The 25,270-nt window shown below is 35.1% G+C and overlaps 3 protein-coding genes across 12 annotated transcripts; 1 reads left to right on the forward strand and 2 right to left on the reverse strand.

Moving 5' to 3' along the window:
- Positions 1 to 3,633: 3,633 nt before the first annotated feature.
- Positions 3,634 to 5,261, reverse strand: LOC140965011 (uncharacterized). Its single transcript, XM_073425037.1, has 2 exons — positions 5,117 to 5,261; positions 3,634 to 4,950 (listed from the first exon to the last, which is right to left on the reverse strand). The coding sequence occupies exon 2, from the start codon at positions 4,751 to 4,753 to the stop codon at positions 3,800 to 3,802; it is 954 nt and encodes a 317-aa protein (XP_073281138.1). The 5' UTR covers positions 4,754 to 4,950; positions 5,117 to 5,261; the 3' UTR covers positions 3,634 to 3,799.
- Positions 5,262 to 10,521: 5,260 nt separating this feature from the next.
- LOC140964231 (protein NARROW LEAF 1-like) lies at positions 10,522 to 14,845 on the forward strand. 10 transcript variants are annotated; one of them, XM_073423828.1, is made up of 7 exons: positions 10,522 to 10,806; positions 11,373 to 11,414; positions 11,894 to 12,692; positions 12,838 to 12,981; positions 13,213 to 13,453; positions 13,644 to 14,144; positions 14,264 to 14,845. In XM_073423828.1, the coding sequence occupies exons 3-7, from the start codon at positions 12,198 to 12,200 to the stop codon at positions 14,689 to 14,691; spliced, it is 1,809 nt and encodes a 602-aa protein (XP_073279929.1). In that variant the 5' UTR covers positions 10,522 to 10,806; positions 11,373 to 11,414; positions 11,894 to 12,197; the 3' UTR covers positions 14,692 to 14,845. The 10 variants fall into 10 exon arrangements, with proteins under 10 accessions (XP_073279929.1, XP_073279932.1, XP_073279922.1 ...); XM_073423831.1 differs by having other exon boundaries at positions 12,186 to 12,692; XM_073423830.1 differs by lacking the exon at positions 10,522 to 10,806 and having other exon boundaries at positions 11,117 to 11,414; positions 11,894 to 12,016; positions 12,186 to 12,692.
- A 490-nt stretch (positions 14,846 to 15,335) lies between these two features.
- Positions 15,336 to 20,532, reverse strand: LOC140964413 (lecithin-cholesterol acyltransferase-like 4). The gene is made up of 11 exons (XM_073424180.1): positions 20,070 to 20,532; positions 19,190 to 19,281; positions 18,819 to 18,937; positions 18,139 to 18,274; positions 17,958 to 18,009; positions 17,492 to 17,592; positions 17,035 to 17,217; positions 16,612 to 16,769; positions 16,458 to 16,512; positions 16,209 to 16,262; positions 15,336 to 15,912 (listed from the first exon to the last, which is right to left on the reverse strand). Exons 1-11 carry the CDS (start codon positions 20,317 to 20,319, stop codon positions 15,496 to 15,498), a joined length of 1,617 nt encoding a protein of 538 aa, XP_073280281.1. The 5' UTR covers positions 20,320 to 20,532; the 3' UTR covers positions 15,336 to 15,495.
- Between the last annotated feature and the right edge of the window lie 4,738 nt (positions 20,533 to 25,270).

Genomic DNA, 25,270 nt, shown 5'->3' on the forward strand with positions numbered 1-25,270 from the left:
TTTTTTTTTTTTTTTTAATTTATTGGATAAATATTTGAATTATAATAATAATCTGTAAATCACGTTAATCAAATAAATCGTATCGAACAAATAATCTGTGACCGACTTGCTCGAAAATGTTGGTAGGAAGATAATTGAACTCCTAACCACCGGTCAAATGCTTACAGACTTAATCAGTTCGATCGGATAATTTATTAGACATGTCAAACATGCTCATATTTATAAGACATGTCAAACATATCAATATAACAGTCTTAAACATTTATAAGATATATATATGTCTACGTAACTCGGTTAAAAAATTCCTCCCAGCATGATGCATAACCAGTACCCTTGTCAACACAGTATAACCTCTCTCTGTTGTGCACTAGCTGGAACCAAAGGACATTTTTGTTTTGGTTTTTAATGTGGTCCAAAACTAAAATTAAAAATTTGTGGTGACTGTGAGCACGCATGCCAAAAAAATCAATTTTACCGTGTATATATATATATGTACACGCGTGTGCGCGAGAATTTATGTCGGATGAATTTCAAGTCCACACACATCCTTAGCTTATGGATTTGAAATATTAGAATCCATACACACTGATCTAGATACACTTAATTAAACTTTCCTTTTAAGCTCCAATTTATTATACCAAAACCAAAACTAACATTGGGCTCAATCCTTCTAGAAAAGATTGACAATAAAAAAAAAAAATCAGCAAATATCTACTCAGAACATTTGTATTGATTGTGTTGATTTAGTAATATGACAGCAGTTTGATATTAAAACCAATGTAAACTGTAAAGTAATGTTTGAAGTCCACATAAGCAAGGAGCGAAAATTTTGTTAATGCGTTAATTTTTTTTAAAACAATTCTCATTTGGCCGCGTGTGTGCATGCACGAGCTGTTAGGCAAGTTGGAGAAGCTGACAAGTTGTGGACCACTCCAACTTTTAAATTTTATTTAAAAAAATTTTAATAAAAAATATCTGAATTCTTTTTAAAAACTAAAAAAATTAATTAAATAATTTAAATGTTATGTTTTTTGGAGTTATTTAAAAAATATAAAAAAATAATTAATTATATGTTTTTTTTTGAGTCATTTTGTTTTTTATTGTATGTAATTGTTATTTTTTCTTATGTACTCATTCATTTCAAATTTATTACACAGTTTGAATTTAAAATAAATTACAATCATAAAATAAAATAATTTTAAAATTATGCTATTATTTTTAAAATTGTATAAATTTAATAAAAAATAAGAATAAAGATGAATGAGTAGACAATGAGATCTATAAATAATGAGTGTCAAAGCTAAAATAAATGTCTTAGAACATAGATGTTATTATAATGTGTATGTGGTATGTGAACTCTACGATTTTCGATGATATGGTTGGAATTATAACATGAACCAATGCGAATGCTTTTATTTAAATTTTATATAACTAATTCCGAAAGTCGAAAGTAACTTTGAGAAATGACCATTTCAAAAAAAATTAGATAAACTAAATTTATCAAAATCCAAACTACAACTTTACTACAAGATATTAAATTTCAGTAGCAAGTAATAGAACTTACAGAAATGCTGAGTTGTACTTGTATTCGATGGGGTCAGAAGCGAAAATTTTAAAATAGGTACTCTTGTTACTATAAATAATGTTAAAATTCAGTTAATAAATAATAAATACAATAAATAATACATAAACATACAAGAAACAATATATTACATAAAAAAATCATTAAATATTTGAAATATTTACATAAATAATAATTGTCTAGCTAAATCAGAGGAAAAAATATATTAAATTTGTATAATCCAGTTTTCGGATTATTTCTTTATCAATCAACAACATTTCTAACTCATTTAATCTACTTTGTGACATTATTGATCGAAAATAAGTTTTTATTAACTTCAACCTCGATAAGCTTCTGTTATTATGATGATTAACAAAATCTCATAGGCAATATAAGTATTTTAGAATAAATCATTCAGTCTTACCAAACACTATAACATCTAAAAAAATTGTTGAAACTCTATACAACACTTCATTAAGTTAATTAAAGACTAAGTCGTTAACTTCTCCAAATTCAACAAATACCTCAAAGTCTCTTGATATTGTTTAAATTGTTCAAATCGAACTTGAAAAAGAGATGAAGTTTGATCAATTATAAACAAAAAAAATATTCAAATTATTCTTCTTTTTATTTAATATTAAATAAAAAAAATTTATTTCAACAAATCATTAATTCAAAATATATATATTAGAACTCTTAAAAAAATCGGGCGATAAAGCGGTGGGCTCATAAAAGGTCTGATCCTACATATTAGAACTCTTAAAAAAATCGGGCGATAAAGCGGTGGGCTCATAAAAGGTCTGATCCTACAGAAATGATGAAGACAATTACTTGTAACGTACTTTAACGTATTATCAACTAAGTTATTAGCAATAAATGACTAATCATTTTCTTTATTATCCAACAATCAATCAGTCAAGATGATATTTTATACAGTAGCACGTGGCAGAATTAAATGAGGGACAATTGATCCAATATTAAATAAATTAGTCCCACATTTAAAATGTACTAGCGCATGTGCTTCTTTGTTCTCCATCGTACTAAGTTAACCACACACAGTGCAGGTGCTGCAAGATCAGACACAAGATATAGCATAGACTTGGGCCATCTTATTTATCCCTTCGGCCCAACTTAGAAACATCCAACTTCAAATGATAATAACGATAGTAGTCAGTAGAAATGGCCCTCAGCCTAACCAACTGTAGATAGGATTGTCAATCGGGTCGGGTTTCGGGTCAGCCAGTGAATTTTTTTCCAACCCGAACCCAAATCAACCCGAAAACCCCAAACCCCAACTCGAACCTGATTTTTTTCGTGTTGGATCGTGTCGGATTGACGGGTCGTATTGTATTTTGACTCCTATAGCTGCAGAGCAAATATTTGTTAGGCACGTAAATCAACATGATCAATAAAAGAGAAAAAAGTTGTCTTCAGCGAAACCGAGTAGCACTTGAACCTTACTCCTTTATCTCTTTTCTCTTCAAAGAACGGAGAAGAATGACGGCCAAAGACTTTTCTTAACATCTCAAACTTCAAACAAATGACTGCTTTAGGAAACTTCAATTAACAAGATTTCTATCACAATGAACAGACTATCTATGGTGAAGAAAAAGAGGTTTAGCTATGACCAAACTTGCCATTGTAAAAAGTGACCTTCAGAAAGATGATCAAGGCATTGTCACTTCAACAATTTATGTTTTTTTTTCTCCATGTCCTCTTCAAGCAAGCAACAAAGGATACCAAATAAAGTGTTGCCTTAGCATAAGAAATACAGGGACGGTTGCACTTATTTTTCGTCAAGGATATTTTTTACCAAACCCAAGCTGACAATAGAACTATTGAATAATGCTGGTCAAAACAGCTAGGGATTCAAGACAAAACTAAACATGATACTGATGTACCCTAGACATCACTTAAAAGTTCAAAGATGCAACATACTACCATGTCTACACTACCCTTTATCACTAAACATCACCTCTCAATAAATCGAATGGAACAACTACGATCATCAGGCACAAAAGCTAAACATCTAAGAGAGTCAAATTCGACAGTAAGATATTATAATAAGGCAATGACAGAAAGAAGTAATAACGAGTAAACATTCTTAATTGAGAAAAGAAAATACAGGAGTGTCCCAAAACACACTCACGCACACAAATTTCTGAATCTCTCTTTACATTTTTCCCCTACTAAACAAAACAAAACAAATCGCTGCCATATACCAAATCAAGAATATCATCAGGCGTCCAAGTTTTCCATCTGAATGCTGCTCGTAAGTGGCACATATTCCCCGAGATATCCACCAAGATGATCATACAAAGCACTCTTATCTATCCCTTGATGATGATAGCTCTTACAAACATAGTAAAACACACTCTGCACCATCAGACCTATCAAATTCACAATCACCAACACTCCAACTAGGAATCCACCAACCATTATCCTGGCCAACACCCCATAATCGTCCCCACCATGCACCACGATCGACCCAAAAAGCACATTAATCACCCCACAAACCGCCAAGTACCCAAAAACGAGAACAAACCACATGCCAGTCATCCCTTTCAACAACTGATAACTTTTCTTCATAGCCGCAAATCCATAAACAGGCTCAAGCACAGACACAACGCTGGCAAGATGCCACAATGCGCTTATATAAACGTGCACAACCAAAAACAACAAGAAAACAATCACCGTCGAGAATATAAACAAGAAAACGTTTTGAGTGTCCACGGCAATAACAAGCAGCACAAGAAATCCCAAGAAGATGATGTTGTACACAATCATTGAGAGAGAAACCCATAAGAAGGTAATAAAGAGACGCTTGAAAACGCTAGGGATGGCAGCGATCGTGGAGGAAAAAGAGACGGGCTTGGAGGTGTAGAGGGATGCAACGGTGAAGACGACGGCGGCGGTCGAGAGAAGAGAAAAAGTGAATAGGAAGATGAGGTAGAAGAACTGGAAAATGAAGAGTTTTGACCAGTCAGAGGAGAAGCCAACAGGGTCCGATTGGAGCTGCGAGAGGATGGGGTGTGTGAAGAGCGAGTGGGCTAAGATGGCGAACGACAAAGGGAAAATCAGGGTAAGGGTTATGAGATAGAACGTTTTGGGGGATTGTTTGGGAATGGATACGGATTCCTTGAGGATGTCCGGAATACTCAAGAACTGAAGCTCTTCTGAAGCTAGATCCATCGGCGGCGTACAACCGGAAGCCCTTTTCCGCAAAGATCCCTGAGAAATCGCCCAAAAATCAAACAAGAAAATCTGAGCAGCAGCAACAAAGAAATGGGGGTGGGCAATGTTGCGGCGGCGTTGTTGTCAGGATGCACCGACACTCGCCTAGCGAATGGCTGCGATTCTTGACGGTTGTATATAATCAGCTATGAATCCTTCATAAAAAATGATAAAACTTCGATTAATACCAATTCATCAGAATTATCCGATGCCATCTGATTATCTAATATTTTTCCACCAATCATATCAGTAGAGTAGCAGTTGCATTATTTATCAAACCCATAAAAATAAATTGCCCCAATTATTATTAAATTGAATCACCGGTGCCGGTGGACAAAAGTCCAAGAATTGTGCCCCATACGAATGTTCTGTGGGCTCATGCAAAAAGCATACGATCTCGGTGAGACGGCCCCTTGTTCTTCAAAAACTTTGTGAACCAACATGGAATTTTAACAACTTTTAATCGAATATAAAAAATTTGTACACAACCATATAATATACATACATTTGATGTTCTTCGAAGCTACTTAACACATCTAATTTACAAGTTTTACTATCGAAAACTTAATCATATCTATGCAGTGTTTGGTGGATGAGCCGGTGATCTTCTTGCTGGCCCCAGTATTATGACCGAGGGTGTTTTTTGAATTAGCACTGTTATATTAAAGGTGCACCTTCTTCAAGCACGATACCAGAAGCTTCTGGTAAAAGAGAATAAAAAATGATGGCCTGCCCTGCCTGAATACAGAACTTAACCATCCTGTCCGTATCAACAATCTGTTTAATATTTGCTTCTGTGTCAAATCCTATCACCAGAATGCATACTCCCCAGCTACCGCCTCCAAAATTTCCCGATTCACCCTCAGTGACGTGTCGATGCAATTTAGAAGTGCAGCTGTGTGCTCTTTAAGCATATATATATCCTGTCCAATCTGTCAACTCCATAGCTAACAAAGGTGTTCAAATTGCATGAGATCGGGGCTAAAAATCACGTCATATTTGCCATTGTAGATTAATGACCACTTTTCAGTCCAAGTTATTGACACTAGAAAATGATTGCTTCACGAATCAGTACTCACTATGATTTAATGTAATCCGTAATATTGCTTCTTAAATAAGCATAACCGCAGGTCACTAACGATAAGATCAGCCACAAGTCAAAACGAAAAAGAATCATCAGACGATAACAAGTGTATAGTTCTTGTCTATCGAGTGATATAATGGTTAAGAAATCTTTTGATGTCACCAAGGCGAATCATTAGAATGGATGCACGGAATTGGAAGGTCGTCAAGGTTATTAAATGGCATTCAAGGGGGCATGATGGCTTTGAATTTGACGGCCTTTCAGCTAGCCATGCATCCTATAAATATCCCCACATAGCACAAAGAAAGACACTCCAAAAGAGCATCCAAAACTTTTTCGATTTCACGGCATCGAGAGGAGATGAAATTCTGCTACAGTTTGTGCTAACATTTTCGAGCAAGAGTGTTGTCAAGTTATCGAACCAAAGCCCTGTCCAAACGCTTCCCTGTTTCTAACAAAAGTTATGTCTAAAATCAAGTTATTTTCGAGTTACACACAACTCTTTTCACGGTTTAATTCAAGAAAATTGTTAATCTTAGAACTTGGACCTAACTCAATCCCAAAAATTAGTTTTAGTGGGGAGGATTGTTCAAGTCCATATATGTAACTCTTAGGTATTTTATCAAACCGATGTGAGACAACTAACACACCCTCCTCACGTCAAAAAATGAACATTAGGAGCGTGAAGTTTACAAATGACTCAAATATGGACAGAACGAGTGACTCAATTATGGACAATCCAACACATGACAGTGAAACCTGATCTCTGATACCATGTTAAGATTAGAAATTGGACCTAACTCAATCATAAAAACTAGCTTTAGGGAGAATGATTGTCCAAGTCTATATATACAACTACCAAGTATTTTATCCGACCAATGTGAGACATTGTACCGAAATAAACTAAATGAATTTTTTGTTTTAAAACAAATATATATGTTTTAAATTGATAGTTCAAAATATGATTTGTTCTATTCGATTTTCTTTCGTGCTATTTTGGTAAGTGTGTTCATTTTCTTTACAAGTATGCCTACAAATTGAAAGACACTATTATGATTTGAATTAAAAACGATAAAAAAAAAAAGGGAAATTTTGCTAACCGAAACATACAATGAATTTTTGATGCGGATCATATCCTTTTTTTCCTTCACAGCTGACGCTTCACACTTGTGTGGGCTACTCCTTAAAGACCTGGACCACATACGAAAAGGAATACCAGTCCATTAAAAACGGACCATGTCCGAAAATAAACCAGTTCGCAAGATCCAACCCGTTCGAACCATCAGCTCCACACCGACCCGTTTTCGAGCCGTGCAAGCCGAGTGCTCCATCATGCTCACACAGCTTGAGTCACGGCGCAACGAGACACAATCGAAGATTCAGCTCAAGAACCTTAATTCGGCTCGGCTGTTGTTCTCGTGGCTCTCAGTAGGGTTAGAAATCTAGCAAGTAATTCAAGAAATTTTGAAGATGGAACCATTATTATTTTTAAAATGGATTAAATTCAAAATAAATAGATTTAAATTTACAATAATTCATATATTAATTTATAAGTAATTGGTACTATATCATAAAAAAAAAATAAACTTTATATTATATTTATATAAATAAATAAAGTTTACAACGGCACCTGAAATGATTGGCTATATTGTTGTCACGTATTGCCTGAATTGACGTCCAGCAATAGTGGGCCTCGTGGCCCAATAATTGATGAATTTGTAGAAGATTTTGGGCCCACCTAATCTTATCTCTACAGTCCGATCTGTACATTCCACCGCTAAATGCAGCCCACCCCAGCATTTTCCCTGCAACGGGAAATTCGTGGCTGCACTTCGGTAGTTCGGCGAGTGATCTGATCCAACGGCTCCAAGTGATTTAGGATCCGATTCTAATATATCTATTATATTTATTTATAAACTAAATATTTTTAATTTGAGTTGTTATATTTAAAATTGACAGATAACGATTATTTAAATTTGTAAAGTCAAATCTATAATTTTCAAACTATTGTTCAATTCTCATATATTTTAATACACGTAGTTTTTTATATCGATTTTGGTATTTTACTAGATATTATTAAGTTGAAATATTTTAAAATTGGTTTTTTCTGAAAGAAATTTATAGTTGTATGTCCTAAGTTTGTGAAAAAATTTAAATGAATTCGAATTTTTTATTTTCCTGACAATCTTTTAAAACCAATATATTTTTAGGTTATGCTTGATTTAATAATTCAACCACATCAAATGTTTGGTTCCAATTTATGTATTGATTATTTATCGTATATCAATCAAAATCATCAATTATTTAAATCTCGTTAATCAAATCATTTATACAAAACTATAATATTATCTGATGTGACTTCGTTGAAATGGATGAGCCGGGTAAGGAGCTCCAACGAGTCAAATCAATAATTTATAGTTTTTAGGGAATTTGAGTGAAGGTTCTGTTATCAAGATAATGAAGGGAATAAGAGCAAAGAGACATATCTATGTAATACGACTTCAGCTGTAACCTGGTATTTATAGTAGAAGAAGTAATGATGACCTCGTTCTTCGTGCTACCTACTAATTATAGTAGGCCGGCTACATTCTGACATGTCAAATCATACACTAGTCACATCCCGCCTATCTGACTTTGTCAACCACTTGGATTAGTGTCACAGATAGGACGGTCGCCCACACCTCCTGATGACTTATATGACACGCCAAAGTCAAGTTGCTCTGACAGATAAGATTGTCCATATTAATATACTCAAGTGTGGTTCAATTCTCGAGGTGGCTCGGGTGGTCGGTTACCCGGGTGCTTGTATAAGAGCCCGGGCGTCTGGTTGCCCGGGGAGTAGAGCCCGGGCTTGCACCTGCCAGGCTTCAGAAGAATCCATCCTGCAGATTGACCCTGATTTGGGAATCCATCTGATATCCCGGGTCATCCATGACCCGGGCTCTTACAGGGGTATCATCACACATCCCTTAAATAGTCGGGCTAGAGTCATACTCGCTGTCCCGATTAGTCATGCTTGGATTCCCAAAGAGATGATCAATCNTATCATTTATATATATATATTTTTTATATTTATTAATTATTGAAAAAGATGAAATCCTAATTTACAATCTTACCCAATACTTACTCAAACAGTTCAAACATATTATTATTTATTCAATATTATTATGTATCCTACACAAATATTTTAATAATCACAGCATTATTTATCCACACAATCCTAGATTCCTATCAAGCCAATTAAATGCAACTTTAGGGTTACTTAATTTTTTTATACACTAAAACTCATATAAGACGATGTCATAGATCAATTCTGTGATATGAATATTCTATTTGAGTCACCGACAAAATTATTAGTTTTTATTGTAAATATAGGCAGAGTTAACTCATCTTATGAAAAAAGATATGTGAGACCGTCTTACAAGAGACATATTCAAGAACCTAAAAACTGTTGTGAGATAGTCTCATGAGTTAATTTTATGATACAAATATTCTATTTGAGTTATCCATTAAAAAATAATAATTTTATGCCAAAAATATAAAATTTTATTAAAAATAATAGCATAATTGATTCGTCTCACGAATAAAGATCCGCGAAACCATCTAGCAAGAGACTTAGTCACCCAAAAATTATTGCTTAATATATATTTACATTTACAAAATTAAACTTTTTATTTAAGCCTAGGTCATAATATTTAAATTATTTCACTTTGAACTAAATATACTTTTTGAGAAAGCTAATTTGTTAATTCAATTGCTCTAGCTAATAAAGTTTTCATATAAAAATATGTACTAATATTGGATCAAGCAATCAATATGAAATGAAAAAAATTTAATGTAAAAGTTTAACAAAATTTAAACTTTATTTTATAGGTAAGATAAATATGTTTTTTAGATATATAATGGTTTTACCTATAGATATAAAAATGGACTATGTCAATCGATTTGACCCGTCCGATCTGAAACCGTCAATTTTTTTTAATAGTGGGTTGTTCATTGGTAAAGTTAGTATCTTATAAAATTGACCGAACCTATTTAATTCATACATTGATAATTTTGACATATAAATAATTTTTGTTAATTGGTCGGATTGGATCCGATCGAAGATGTATCTTATAAAATTGATTCGTAAGATGTTATCTTAAGAATTTTTATATATCTATAAAAATAGTTATGTTAGTTGTATGTTTAGATTAACATACGAGATTATATGGAAAAAAAAACATATATATTTGGATTCAAATATATTTTGTAATTTATGATAGAAATATAAGCTTTACATGTGCAAACACCATTTTCCCTATTAAAATTTCCACAGCAATGATACGATGATGTGATAAATTGAATAAATGAGATGCATAATTTGTATGTATCGTTGTGATTACAGTCTGAGAAGATAATGAAACGAAAGGACAATGACAGCAACAGCCCCCCATTGTCTCCCTCCCTCCTCTTCCCACACACGCGAAAACAAGCACAGTTCTTCTTCGTGCCTTTTTTTCTTGAGAATGGCCTCAAGAAAAATTATTGCTACGAAGACCACAATCATCAACTTTCGAATCATGCATTGAAAATATGGTGAACTTACAGCGCTTTATTTCCTTTCTCTTACAGTCAAAGATCTCATATCATCTTTACTATTACAATCACACTCTCTCTTAATTTTTTAAGGATCAAATCTTTTGCTCTGATACCATTTTCTTGCACAAATAAAATACTTGAAAAGAGGGCGTGTTGTGTTAAAAGCTAGGAGGAACCGACAGTTCAGAAAATGAGTTCTTTATTGGGCAAAAGTGCGGCTTTTCGATCGGAGAAAATTCCCATGGGTCCCTAATCCCCCAGATACCTATAGGCTATAATTAAATCAATGGAGTCCAAGAAAAAAGGTGGCATCTTTTCAGCCTCGCGACTTTAGTTACCAATGGAGGTACTATCTTATTGTATACATGTCTTAGTTTTGAATTTTTTTAAATTGAAAGAAAGTGCGCCCATCATTTGATCTCTCCGTCAAATGATAATCGTGGGGAAAGAACTGTATATAATAATGTTGAGAGGTAGGGACTGCTGAAAAGAGCAGTGGGAGAAAGAGTAATTTTATATATAATACACTAATAAAAATTAACAGCAACATGTTTTTATCATATAATAAGTCTCTTTCTTGAATTATTAATCTCGTCAATTGCCATTGCATCCGATTGATCTCTGGCACTATCTGTCAATGGACTCAAATGATTGAAAATCATAGGCCACCAATATCAATATGTCACTGACTATAGTTTACTAAAATACCGTATAAATATTTTCAAATATCAGCCTCCTTTTACAAATAGAGAAGCAGTATTTCCCTGCCATATCTTTCACGGCAGAACATTGAAAACGAACTCTCTGGCGGAGATATTAGCTTCCTCATGATTGCCTAGAAGGATGTCCGTATTAATTTTCTGATGAGTGCTCGCTCATTCATTCTTTTAATAAATTTATTATTTTTGGCAGATTGTGCTTGTGAAGAAAATCTATGTTAAGAGTTTCTGACAGGTTAGCGTTGATCCACTTTCAGTAATGGCACGGCCTTTTTTATTGGTCGAATTTCAGTTCGAGTATCGATTAACTTCAGATATACGTGTGGCTTTCAGGAGTCTAATGATGTTTCTGTGAGCGCGAAAATCCTCATTCTATAGAATTTTTTCTCCTGCTGTTTTAAACTAGGTTCTGATTCTACAGTTCTCAACGGAAAAGTTGCCCTTTTTTGTTCGTAATTTCTTTAACTGTTTCAATCTTTGCTGTTATATTTATGTTCATTGGAATTGGAATTGGAATTATGGGGTTTGTGAAATAACAGTTGGTTCGTGGTTTCATGAACATACCCTTTGCTTATTAGCTTCCAGTTGTTATTTCAGTCACAAAAACGAGTTCTTTAAACTGGAAGAAGTGGGAAATTTTATGTGTGTGAGTGGCTCTTAAAGTGAATCTGCTAACCCTTTTCCCGGCTTTACCGATCATCAGTTACCTTGCAGGAGGTTCTATTTGATTTCTTGAAGTGACAGTGTTCTGTAGTTCCCTCTTGGAGGAAATGGGAAACACATTTAATTGTAGCACACCACCTTCATGAATTATCAAGATCTGGGCTTGGCTAAAGGGTTTTGCTATTTCTAAATTCTTGTTTTTGAAATTCTGATCATCCTGTATTCCTGTTGTTTTTCTCATTTATGGTTGGCTTCTATACTTTCTGGCATTTTTTCTGATTGATTTTTTTATTTTTATTTTTTGAAGAAGTTTCTGATTGAGTTTTCTGTATACCGCCGATAGGAAAGCTGAGGCATGGATCGGGCTAGAATGGTTTTGAGAGCTCATCACTCTGGTTCTGCAAAATCTGAGGAATCAGCTTTCGATTTGGAAAGGAATTACTGCAACAATCTCAATCTTACTGAAGCGAGTCCAGCTCGGTCGCAAGCCTTTGCAACAGGTTGTCAGCTATCTGAGAACAATGCTGCTTACTTTTCATGGCCGGCTCCCAATAGGTTAACCGACGGTGCTGAAGTCAGATTGCTCTACTTTGGGAATCTTCAAAAGGGAGTTCTACCTGAAACTCATGGTCGATGGCCGACTGGCTTGCGGGCTACCACCTTGCTTGAACTGATGACAATCAGGGCATTTCATAGCAAATTTTTACGGTGCTTTAGTCTTGGAACAGCAATTGGTTTTCGGATTAGAAGGGGTGCGCTGACTGATATACCGGCTATACTTGTCTTTGTTTCCAGAAAAGTTCACAGGCAGTGGCTCAGCCCTGCCCATTGTCTACCTGCTGCTCTCGAGGTTTTACATTAACTGCTTCTTATGTTGTCAATCTTTGGTATTTCTGGATATTACATTTTCGTGAATCCGCTTGGTTGAGCACCTTGTTTAAAAACATATCCTGTTTTCATCTGTAAAAATTGTATCCAGTGAATTGAATTTGCAGGGACCTGGAGGTGTTTGGTGTGATGTTGATGTTGTTGAATTCTCTTACTATGGAACACCAGCAGCCCCTCCAAAGGAACAACTGTGCACAGAACTTGTTGATGGCTTCGGTGGAAGTGATCCATGGATTGGATCTGGTTCCCAGGCAATAAATTTTACTATCTTATTATTCTTTGTTCCTCAGAATTATTGTCAAATCTCGCATATGCCGCTGGGTTCAAATATGGTACTTTTTTGGTTCAATATCATCACATATGTGAAATTCAAAATATGTTGTATCATATTCGGTGGGCAGTCCTCTTCCTCATTAGAATTCTTGGTTTTCTTTCTCCATCTTATTTCTAGTTCTTAATGATCTATCTTGTGTGCATTTTAGGTTGCGAGCCAAGAAAATTACGGAACATTAGGTGCTATTGTCAAAAGTCGGACAGGAAATAAGGAGGTTGGTTTTCTCACTAATCGGCATGTGGCTGTTGATCTCGATTACCCAAGCCAGAAAATGTTTCATCCATTGCCACCAAGTCTTGGTCCTGGGGTGTATTTAGGTGCTGTGGAAAGGGCTACGTCATTTGTAGCTGATGATCTTTGGTACGGCACTTTTGCTGGAACAAATCCAGGTATACTTATCCCAGCCTAGGATTGTAATTTCCATTTACCAATGACCCGCAATAATACCAAAGGAACTAGTTTCTTGTTTTTCTATACCATTCTTCTGAACGGACCTGTATTCAAATAATCATGGTATTGGATTTCTAATCATATTCTGATCCTTGTACATCCTGAACACAACCTTGTGACCCCGTGCAGAAACATTTGTTCGAGCAGATGGGGCTTTTATTCCTTTTGCCGAGGATTTTAACATGGCAAACATTACGACACTGGTTAAAGGTGCAGGTGAAATTGCTGATGTCCACATAATAGATTTGCAGTCCCCCATAGATAGTGTAGTTGGGAGGCAGGTGATGAAAGTTGGAAGAAGCTCTGGCTTGACAACTGGGACTATAGTGGCTTATGCTTTAGAATACAATGATGAAAAAGGAATGTGTTTTTTCACAGATTTTCTCATTGTAGGAGAGAATCAACAGTCTTTTGACCTGGAAGGCGACAGTGGAAGCCTTATCTTGTTGATAGGTCAGAATGGGGAGAAACACCAGCCTGTAGGAATCATTTGGGGCGGGACAGCCAATAGAGGCCGGTTGAAATTGAAGGCTGGCCAACCTCCGGAGAATTGGACCAGTGGAGTTGATTTAGGACGTCTTCTTGATCTTCTTGAACTTGATCTCATCACAAGCCCAGAAGGGCTTCAAGGTTCGTGTTTTGAATTGAAGTAAAATTCAATCCACTGTCATCAAAATATCTTTTATTCTGTTTCCAAAATCTTCACTGTGCTGCTTTGATATTTTGCTCCTTTTTTTTCCTTTAAATAGCTGCATTACGGAAGCAGAGAAATGCTTCTGCAACAGGATTTCATTCTGCTCTCAGAGAATCTGCTTCGCTCGAGTGGATTACTGCTTTCTCAAAAGATAAATCAGAAGAGAACTTTGTTCCAAGTATTGTTCAACGAGCCTCTGCCAATGTCTGTTCTGGTCTGGAGTTACTGCCACCTTGCAGCCATGATGAGTTTCGTATCGAGGGTGGTTGTTATGTAGTTCCTCCCAGTATAGAGCACCAGTTCATGCCGAGCTTTTCATGTAAATCTTTGGCATATCCAAATCTTGGAAGTGAAAACGTGGTTGGACTGGGGAACCTTTCTATCTTGAAAAACAAGTCTGAAGGTAAAATTTCTGTTTCTCTGAAGTTAGATGAACCAGAACCAAAGCGAAGGAAGCAATCAAATTCTGTGGGTGGGCACTAAAATTTCAAGTTGAAAACGCTTCATTCCATCTTGATATTATCCAAGTCTTTCTTTATTTCATGGCGTTTATGGAACCATGCTGTTGTTGGAATTAATGTTATTCTTTTACCCATATTTGTTTCAAGGTTGTTTACCTTACCAAGTATTAGTATTATTTCTAAAAAGGATGGGGTTTGTATGAATAACAATAATGAATTTCGAACATGTTATGCATTAGTTAATCGTTTTGGTCCATATAAATATTTATCTATAATCAGTTCTATTTTTTTAAATATGTTTTCAGTATAAAAAATAAGCTAATAATAAGGATTATTTTGTTAGTTTATACTTTATATGAGTATTGATTATTACAGATAGAATTATTTTTTGAAAAATAATTATTATTACCAGGTGTTAGAATGCATATTTAGATGCTAAACTAGATAAATGGCTAAACTTAATTATAACTAATAGTTATCTTAAATTTCAATTGAACTAGATAAAAAAAAATCATTATTAATTAGTGGTAAATAATTTGCACGATTAATTTTGACTTGGATCTGATTAGTGATTTCTTCCAATACAGCGACTGCAAAAGAACGCACAATGTTTTTTCTCGACAGTTATGGCAAAGGCCGTACAGCGATGGTAAGTGAAGAGTAAAATGAAAAGCCAGATAATTATTACTGTTTCGTATTTACAATATATATAGCATTCTTGTACACCATGTTACGTATGATGGCAAACAATGTATTTTAATATACAGACAATTGGCACACGGACTGCATAAACATATTTACAGATGCATCGATTTACACAAGGTTTTTATGCATTCGTGGAGATAGAAACAGCGTTGAGCTCCACGTGCTTTTTACCACCCTCTTGATTTTGAACTATAATGGTGGCACAAGCCTCTTCCTGCAAAGATTCACCACCTCCCATTCGCGAGACGCAGACCGAACCCATCAAAGGTTTTCTCTTCGCCGACTCTTCTTTAAGATTTTGGTCGTCACCAATAATTTCCCATTCCTCTTTGAGAGAAGTAACTTGTAACCCTTTTATTTTGTGGCATTCCATGTCCAAAGCAGTTGGTAGAATTACATAATCGTTAACTGGATTGTAGAAAGGATCGTGATCTGCTTTCAGCCAATGTTTGACAATTCTGAAGACATGACGGTCACAAATGATTCCTCGGTGGTCTCCATGGACTCCAATTCTTGCTTCTGCCCGAAGCCCATCTGCCTGTAAGAAGGGGAGTCATGGGCAACACCCAAGTTATCGTGACGTCAGATTTATATAGTTGAAGAAACAACAGTTAATGTCGAGCATAATCGACCAAGGAAAAATCAGAATAAATCTCTACAGGAGGAATAATATGCATTGTTTCCTGATTAAGGGCTGTTAAAATTTTGAAGTCCATGAATGGCCAAATTCTGCACGCAGTTTTGCAGCACTTCTTTGCTCAATATCGCTGATTGCGAATTTTACACCATTAAGCAGTGGTTTTGAAATCAAATCTTGCATGCAAAAACTTTTACCTTCGCAGATTCCATTGGAACAGTTCCATCACCATCAACATTGATATACTTTGCCTGCAAGTTTGCATAAAATATTATTTGAATTTCTAAGAATCGATATCTTCACAAGGGTGTTCCACACTATACATCACACGCATAGATATATATAGCTGGTTTTAAATCAAGGATACTGAAGACTGAATAAATAAAATAAAAGATATCCAAGTGCTCTTCATGTTTGGTATGTCACAAGACTGGTAAGAATTTTACTTGGAGAGAAGGTAATTGCCGCAGATCAGAGACGGGGGCATCTTCACTTCCATAACTGCAACATAATTAACTATGTGAGCATAAGGTAAAATATTACATCCTATCATGTTCAAGACAAAAAATTAAGAATGAAAAAGGAAAAAGTTTCAAGTACCAAACGCTATGAGGTGTCTCATAATTTGTGCCATAAATATTGTAAAACTTAATGTGATGAGGAACTTCAGCACAACTCAACAGTTCGCGTGTCTTATTAGCCCATTTTAGAATCTCGATGTTAAAAGTTAAAGAAATATCAGCACCATCGTAATTTATCTGCACAGAAAAATAATCCATTACATGAAAAGTAGTGCAGTCTGAAAAAAAAATGCCAAAGTAGCAGTTAGCTATACTTGATCAATGATTGTAAAAGTAATCACATAAACTATCAAGCAATTGAAGCTCTAGATTAATTCCCCGAGTCATCGATCAAATACTCATTGCATGATATATTACACACAGGAATTCACTACTTATGACTGAAGACACATTCACTATTCCTCCAGTCCCTCGTATATATAAAATAAGATTTATAGCTCACCTTGTTGCCAGAAAGAGCTTCCATAAAGACAGATGCAGCTTCTACAGGAGGAAAAGACTCCAGCTTCACAGTATAATTTCCATCACTATCACATTTTTGTCTCCATATTTGAAGAAGTGGAATGTGTTCCCATTTAAAATCTAAACTGGCCATCAATTCATATATTGATGGGCATTCAAGCAGCTGAAACAAATCAAAAGTAGTTAATCATCTGAAGAGGAAATAATAGAAGAAAAACCTTAATAATTAAGGTAACAAATTCAGGCAGTCCTTTCAGTATTTCAAACAGTGGGACCAACTTCAACATACTGAAATTATTTCTCACGTCAGATTTTAAGGATTAGAAATGGCAAGGAGGTGTCCTAATTGTCACGGAAGGGGTAGAAAGTTGAAAGTAGGATGAGAGGAAACATGACAAACAGAAATCGATGGAGTTAGCACTGAAAAGTATATATACCAGTTGCTGCATACTCCATTTTGAAATAAAAAAATTCTGTTCCCATCCTTCAACAAATGAAGTTCCATTCAATAATGCGGAGCCTATGTATCCAGGCGCACCTGTTAAAATATTAAAAAGGGCATTTTATCAGAAAACTTTAATTGGGAGGTCCAATATCGAGATCAGTATGTAAAACGATCAAGTATTCTTGCTTCAAGAGTTCATATGTAGACCAAAATGGTAGAAAAATTAGACAATGCACACTATGATCTCTTTAAAACAATATAGAAATTCAATGGCTATCATCACCTTTGCCACACAAATGACATATATAGGAAACAAATAGTCGCGCATTTCTGAACTTGTTGAAAATTAAAAATTATTCCCTTCCACAACAAAGGTTTACTTAGCATACAAGTGATAACTGCAGAAAACAAAGTTATCCCAGTGATGCACCAAAGCCATGGTTAAAGGGAAAACATACCTCGAAATGGCGCAGCTATCGCAATCCAATTTTTCACATACTTCTCAAAGATCTAATACGCAGAGAACTTAGTCAGAGATTGCGTTGCAAAGAAGATAATATACAAAACAGAACAAATACAGGTGTGCTAACTTTTTGACGGCAAGAAAATGGAATAACAGATCAAGAGTGGGGCTATTACATCAACATGCAGGCTCATAAAACACTTTATCAAAAGACCACCCATTGAATGAGTTATTATGTTTATTTTTCTTCCACCAGATGCTGTATAAATTGACTCAAGTTTAGCTGCCAGCCGCCCCAGAGTTCCCTGAAACCTGGAACGATGGAAACAGAATGTAGAATGTCATGTCGAAGTATATAATAGGGAATTGAGATTAAATTTACATGGTTTTTGTGAGAATGAAGTAAAAATTAAAGCTTCTCCACAAAAAATGGGGAACAGTCCAGGTAGTTTCTTAAATCAGTAGTAAGAGAAACAACATCACCCACCCATTCGCAACCAACCAATTAAATAGGTCTAAAAGGTTAAGGTCGATCAGCCAACTGGTATATGAACTTTCTGGCAAATTAAGAGCTCGGACTTATCTTTCACTTATTTCCCAAGTAAATTGACTATTTCAGTGAACATTTGAGCAACAGTTACATAAAAAACAGGAAATTGGAGGCCGGAGCAGCACTTACCTCTAGCGAATTGCATGTCTACGGCTAAATGGATCTTAATTAGTGAGAAACCAAGGATTTCAGTTTGTAACATTGTATCAACAATGACTGTAAGATAGATTAAAATCTACATTTTCATGACAATACAAGAAATCCTCTATCAGTCGAAAAATTTTAGCCAAAAAATCAGGTAGTTACCGATTGCTTTGGCGGAAATCATATCCAAACCCAAAAAGTGTTGTTCCCTCTTGGTAGCCCCATTTGAGCATTTCAACAATCATGTCATGAAAATAATATACACAGTCACCACCAATGACCTGCAAAAGGAATGCAGAAACCAAATAGAGGTCCAATGTAACAAGGCAATCAGTAATGTATGAGAAAAATGAATGATTGCAGAAACTTGGTACCAGTTTAAATAGGAGAGTCTATGTAAATATGAATCTACCGGATAAACAAAGTCAAGGAATGACTCACTGAATGATGGCAAAAACTTGGTACAATATTCAAATAGGAGAATTCATGTAAATATGAATCTACCGGATGAACAAAGTCAAGGCAGGACTCACCATATCGGGGTCTAACGTGTCAATTGCATAAAGCCCATATCTGTCTTCGGGAACCTCAATATGGGTGTCAGGATCCAATGTTACAGCTCTACCTGTATCGAGTACTACCTTAGCACTAAAATATATTCCAATACCAAGTATTAAATAAAGAGCACATCTTTATTAGGCTGTGAAAAGTAAACATATATGTAGAGTGGAAAATGTGTTTTAGAAAAATCCATCAAGCATTCCACACAAGATTAACAGATACATGGCAGGCAAGAAATCATCTAAGTTAGCAAACAGCAAATTAGAATAGTGAACAGCATAACCTATGGCTGATCTATTGTTAATTAACTTCCATTCTAAATTACCGTTTTAGCATATCAGTAATCACTATCTAGACTCTAGTTAAATGGCCCAACGAGCTCGAGTACCAAGCCCAAAATGTTTTTCCAGGAATTTTAAACCATTGCGTCTCAGAAGGATGAGTTCCGTACTGTTTTGGAATTTTCAGTACATTAAGAAGATATCAAATACAGGCAATTAAATACAAAGACAGTTTACTACGCGCACAAGTAAGTTTGAAGTATCTTGTTTTTTTAACCTTTTACTCGCAACTGTATATTCAGGTCGTAAATGTTCTTAAAAAATAAATAAACTGGGCGAAATAAAAACATACGGGACAAAACTTTCGACCATAGAAATTATTTATCAAGCAATAGCAATAATACCAACAAATACCAAGCAATACCGGCAAGTTGAAGGAAAAACTATTAAAATCAAAACAACCGAAGCATAGGGAAAAAAACCATAGATAACGAAAAGATAACAATCAAGTGGATATATTTCATTAAAGGCAATGAATATTCAAGAGCTTCTACAAAATGAGCAAGTTGACCTGTGGCAGGATCAAATTTAGACCAGAGCTTCTCCCGAAACTCGTGATCGGCCGCCAGAATCCGGACCCAGATCCGCTCCTTTTTTCCTGTCTTATCATCGACGGAGTTGAGAATCGAACCGGCTATACCGGGCACAAGGAGAACAGGGTCGAGATTGGGGTCTACGTAGGACTGTTCCTGGCTCTTTTTACTGATCAGCTTCAACAAATGCTCCACAGACTTCACTATGTCCTCCAACAACACCGCCATCGCCGGTCAAAATAATTCGTAATACCCCCCTCCCTAATTAATTGAGAACAAACAAACCTTGACTCGATTGATGAGATCTCGAACAGATTTTGAAGAATTACTAAAATTTCTGGAGTTTTTCCTTCAAGGTGGATGGGTCAAGCGGCTATCGGAGAGGGATTTTGTGGAGGAGGCGAGTGGTGATTGGGGAATCGAATTCAGGCTAAGACCAGCTGATCCATATTTCATAATTGGTGGCATCTTGAATTACGATTTTACCCTTATTTCTGTTCGGTTACACCATTAAACTTGGGCTGCATGTACCCAGTTTTATTGGATCTAAAAGCCCAAATTGAATATTGAATAATCAAGAAATATACGAAGTCTAGCCTTAAAAAAACCCATCCTGTTAATGGGCCATTTCCGGCCTGTTTTCTTTTGGGCTTGAAAGTACATATCTAACTGAAAAAACAAAAACAAAATCAAGGAACATAGCATACTATCAACTTATCACAAATACATTAAAAATTTAATTTCACACAAAAATAATGAACTAGTATCTCTCGTCACGCAATATATGTATACCCAAAAAAAATTCTCATGCAACATTAATTAGATTTAAAAATTAAGCATATTATTTTTATATAATTTTGGTTTTTTTTTATAATAACTTTTAAATGAGAGATGATATTATGATCATTTGAATATGGATAACATTTATATATGACATTCAAATAGATTTAAGTTCTGATAAATTTACAACAATAAACTTTTTCTTGAACAAAGAATGTTACATAAAGCAAGGTTACACATTTCGTATTGAACAAAAAGACCGACCATGATATCAAAATTTATTAGTGTAAGGGCCTCGACTTTATAACAATAATAATTTGAATTGAAAAGCTTATCCGGCGGAAAGGGACAGCAGCCATAATAATCACATGAAGATTTCAACTCTCTTTTTAAGTTAATAACAAATAGAAGCATGTGATCCATTCATCAAATTATATTATAAAAAGAAAAAAAATTAAAAAGCTCAGCCACTCTATATAGTGGTCCTTGGTGTTATCTATGCCAGCCTTCATTGTTTTGTCAAACATGCAGACAAGAATAAAGCTAAAGACAAAATTATTCTCCCCCAATTTCACCAATCTTCTGTTTTCAAATGCGTTTCGTTTCTCTATAAATTGTTAGTCGGCCAGTTAGATGAAGTGTAGTTACTATTATGGTCTCAGTTTTGGATCATCACCCAAGAATAAACCCGACAATTAGGCAGATTAAAGATAATCTTTGAGTGGACTAATTACAAATTAAAGTACTATATATTATATATTATGTTCTGAAATGTTCAACTTTAAGCACAAATACTGAAAACTACATATTAGAAGGCAATATGTTTGATCAGTTCATATAAAAAAGTCCCTGCAATTTGTCTTGACTAAAGACATAGCCCATGTGACGCATAGTTCCAAATATTGAGTGAGCATACGAATTTTAAGAAGAGAAAATTGTCGTATTTGTGAATTCGCACTACAAAAAAAATTAGCTTTAACAACACATCTACGACAACGGTTTTTATTAAAACCGTTGTCTTTTTACCTTTAACAACGGTTTTATTAAAAACCGTTGTCGTAGCCTAAAAAAATTCGCTCAAAGACAACAGTGTCTTGAACACCGTTGTCTTTGATATATCTACGACAACGGTTACTGTTGTCTATGAGCGTTTTATCTTTGACTACGACAACGGTTTTTAAAAACCGTTGTCTATGAGCGTTTTTTTTTTTAGCTACGACAACGGTTTTAAAACTGTTGTCTATTAGCGTTTTTTTTTTAGCTACGACAACAGTTTATAAAAAACCGTTGTGTTTCAACTTGTTTTGCGACCGTCTAAGTTAAATCTGTCGCTAAAGTAGCGACGGTTATACTATACCGTCCTTAATTTAAATTTTGCGACGGTTAAGGTATAACCGTCGCAAAATTTAGCGACGGTTTAAAGTAAAACCGTCGCCGATGTAAAGATAGCGACGGTTTTACAATAACTGTCGCTAAATATAGCGACGGTGGTTTTTAACTGTCGCTACTGTTAGCGACAGTTTTGGTAATACCGTCGCTGATGTTTATACCTAACAGTCGCTATATTAAACCGTCGCTAAATATAGCGACAGTTCTTGTAAAAGCGTCGCAAATTTAAATCGGCGACAGTTAGAAAATTAACCGTCGCAATTTGCGACGGTTAAAGTCAAAACTATCGCAAACTGTCTATAAATATCCCAACCCTCGGTCCATTTTCTACCATACCACTTCACAACACTTAAAATTTTTCTCCCTTACACAATTTTAGTTTCGATTTTCTCTTTAAAATTTAATAAATTTTTAAAATAAAAAATATAGTATTTTCGACGATAAATCAAAAATATAGTTTGCATATTAGATTGTAAGTTTTTTTTATATTTATTAAAATATTAAAAGTGAAATTTTTTTTATTTTACTGCATAAATTAGCGACGGAAATCATACAAAACAGTCGCTAAAATTAGCGACGAAGTTTATAAAACACTGTCGCTAAATGTAGCGACGGTGTATGAAACCGTCACAATTTAGCGACAGTTTAAATTACGACCGTCGCTAATTTTAGCGACGGTTAACGATGATGTCCGTCGCTATTTAATTTGCGACGGTTTTTTAAAAACCGTCGCAAATTGTAACTTCCACAACACTCTCCCACCGTTGTCTTTTACCGAATTATTTAACCACAGGACCTTTAACAACGGTTTTATATACCTACGACAACGGTTTTTCACCCGCGTCTTTAGACGTCTACGACAACGGTTTTTCACCGTTGTCTTTGAGCACACCTTTTAACCACAGGGCTTCTAACAACGGTTTTAAAAGGCCTACGACAACGGGAAAAAACCGTTGTCGTAGGCCTTTTTTCTTGTAGTGTCGCTATTTTGGTCTTCTATGGTTTTTATTTTAGTTTTACTCTGCTATATTTTTTTTAATCATTTTTCTATGATGATGTGTCAAATGTCATGTAAGCATCTTCGTATAAAAATGATGAAAGAAACAAAAATTAAACATATAGGGCTAAAACTTAATTCTAATAACATAACGAACCAAAAATCGCGAAGGGCCGTATAAAGAAGACATAAAAAACAATTTTCCCTTTCAATTAAGTATCAATATATGACAATTGTAGTTTATACATTGATCTGGCAGAAACTTACAAGTGGGACATATAATACAATGTTTTCATAGTTTGAGCAGAGCCATACAAATTATATGTGGTTTCGAGTTCAAAAGGCTATCTAAATGCCGCCTTTTGGTTTGCTGGCCACGTTTTTAGGTTTAAACTTGTGGTTAGAAGATATATGGATTATTTCTCAGTTGATATTTTATATAAAGCCGCAAAAAGCGCATTCTTAGTTTAATTTATATTTTTAACTGTAGAATACATGAGCCGATGATTACCCTTAAACAAACAAAATATGACCGATAACAAAAATAGTTGACATTATGATATTGTCGGTGGTTCTATACGTAACTGATCCACACATTTCTTGCCATGAAATTAAAGGGGAAATACTAGGATTTGAGTAGACAACCTGTCAGTTTTAAAAGTAGACCAATCCCAGCATATCAGCCATTAATATTTAACTCTCAGCGCGCGCACAAACATACACATGCATAGAACAGCCGACAGCGTGCATGCGCGCATTATATAAACCATGGCAATATATGCAAGTTCTTATAGCTACTTACTCCATGTATGTTGTTGGTATGAGAGGCTGAAGCTGCCAGCATGATCTGGCTAGTAAAAAGGTCCCATTTTTTCAGTTCATGTCATTCCCACAAACCTACGACCATGCATGTATCAACTAGCTAGCCCCGGCCCTTGATTATTTTTGTGATGCGGCATTTTCTTGTTTTGACCTGGTTTTCGAGTCATGGCCTAATGTTTGACCTGGTTTTCGAGTCATGGCCTATGTTCTCCGATTCAGCTTCGTCAAAAACATCTCACGCACACACATATATATAGATAGATCCGATGATTATAAGTTTTAAGTTTCAAGAATATTTGGGACTTTTTTTTATGGAGATCAGGTCATCTGGCAGCTTCTGCCACTCACCAACGGTACCCGTATATGGATATTTCGATCTCTGCCGGATGTAAGTTCTCTAATTATAATATCCTTTCAGTCATTAATCCATTACTATTCTTCAAATTCCTTTTTTCCGCCCCGTTGGTATTGCATTTGCACGCTGATCATCTGAGTTGCTTCGTTGATCTTTGGACAATCCTCCCCTCTTGACCTAACTTTTGGGGTTGAGTTAGGTCCAAGTTCCAATGTTAACGGTCCATCATCATCATTATTATGGGTTAGGGTTTAATTGCTTGCATACTTGCACGTGAATCTGTCTTAAAAGTCAATGAATAATTTTAACAGTCAATCGCATCACGAAAATTCACAAACTGATCTTGAAGAGGTGTACATTTTTATGATGTTAAAATACTTTTTGGAAGGAATCATACTAAAATAAAATTAAGTTTGCCAAACGGAGCTAATTAGGGATCATCCATTATATATTCGAAAACGAAGTTATTTGCTTTCATTTTAATATGAATAAATACGCAATGTGCGTTTGCCCTAGCTCTGTGACAAGCTCCGGAGCAAGAATCAAGGGGACAAGTTAATTGACTACAATTAAACCAGCAGTTATCACAATTTTCAATTGGTCAGCGAGTCTTTTGGTAAGAAATCATCCTCACATGGCAGATCACATCTTAATTTGTAGGACAGCGAGTCCTTCTCAGATGCATTTCATTATTTATGTCATGTGATTTTGACTCTGACTAAATGGCAAAAATCCTTTTTACCAAGTTGGGAAAATATTTAATAATAATAATAAATATAAAAAATACGACTTTTGAAGTCTAAGCTCTATATTTTGTTGAAGAAAAATAGAAAATA

Source organism: Primulina huaijiensis, chromosome 18 (assembly GCF_012295235.1).
Source record: "Primulina huaijiensis isolate GDHJ02 chromosome 18, ASM1229523v2, whole genome shotgun sequence".
In the NCBI taxonomy this organism is placed as follows: domain Eukaryota; kingdom Viridiplantae; phylum Streptophyta; class Magnoliopsida; order Lamiales; family Gesneriaceae; genus Primulina; species Primulina huaijiensis.

Coding starts and splice junctions, on each gene's coding strand:
- LOC140965011 (XM_073425037.1), bottom strand. CDS start 4,753: ATGGATCTAGCTTCAGAAGAGCTTCAGTTCTTGAGTATTCCGGACATC.
- LOC140964231 (XM_073423821.1), top strand. CDS start 12,198: ATGGATCGGGCTAGAATGGTTTTGAGAGCTCATCACTCTGGTTCTGCA. Junction 13,454..13,643: donor TTTTGCTGGAACAAATCCAG/GTATACTTATCC, acceptor GACCCCGTGCAG/AAACATTTGTTCGAGCAGAT. Junction 14,145..14,263: donor AAGCCCAGAAGGGCTTCAAG/GTTCGTGTTTTG, acceptor TCCTTTAAATAG/CTGCATTACGGAAGCAGAGA.
- LOC140964413 (XM_073424180.1), bottom strand. CDS start 20,319: ATGGCGGTGTTGTTGGAGGACATAGTGAAGTCTGTGGAGCATTTGTTG. Junction 18,938..19,189: donor ACACGTTAGACCCCGATATG/GTGAGTCCTGCC, acceptor TTCCTTTTGCAG/GTCATTGGTGGTGACTGTGT. Junction 17,593..17,957: donor GATAGCTGCGCCATTTCGAG/GTATGTTTTCCC, acceptor ATATTTTAACAG/GTGCGCCTGGATACATAGGC.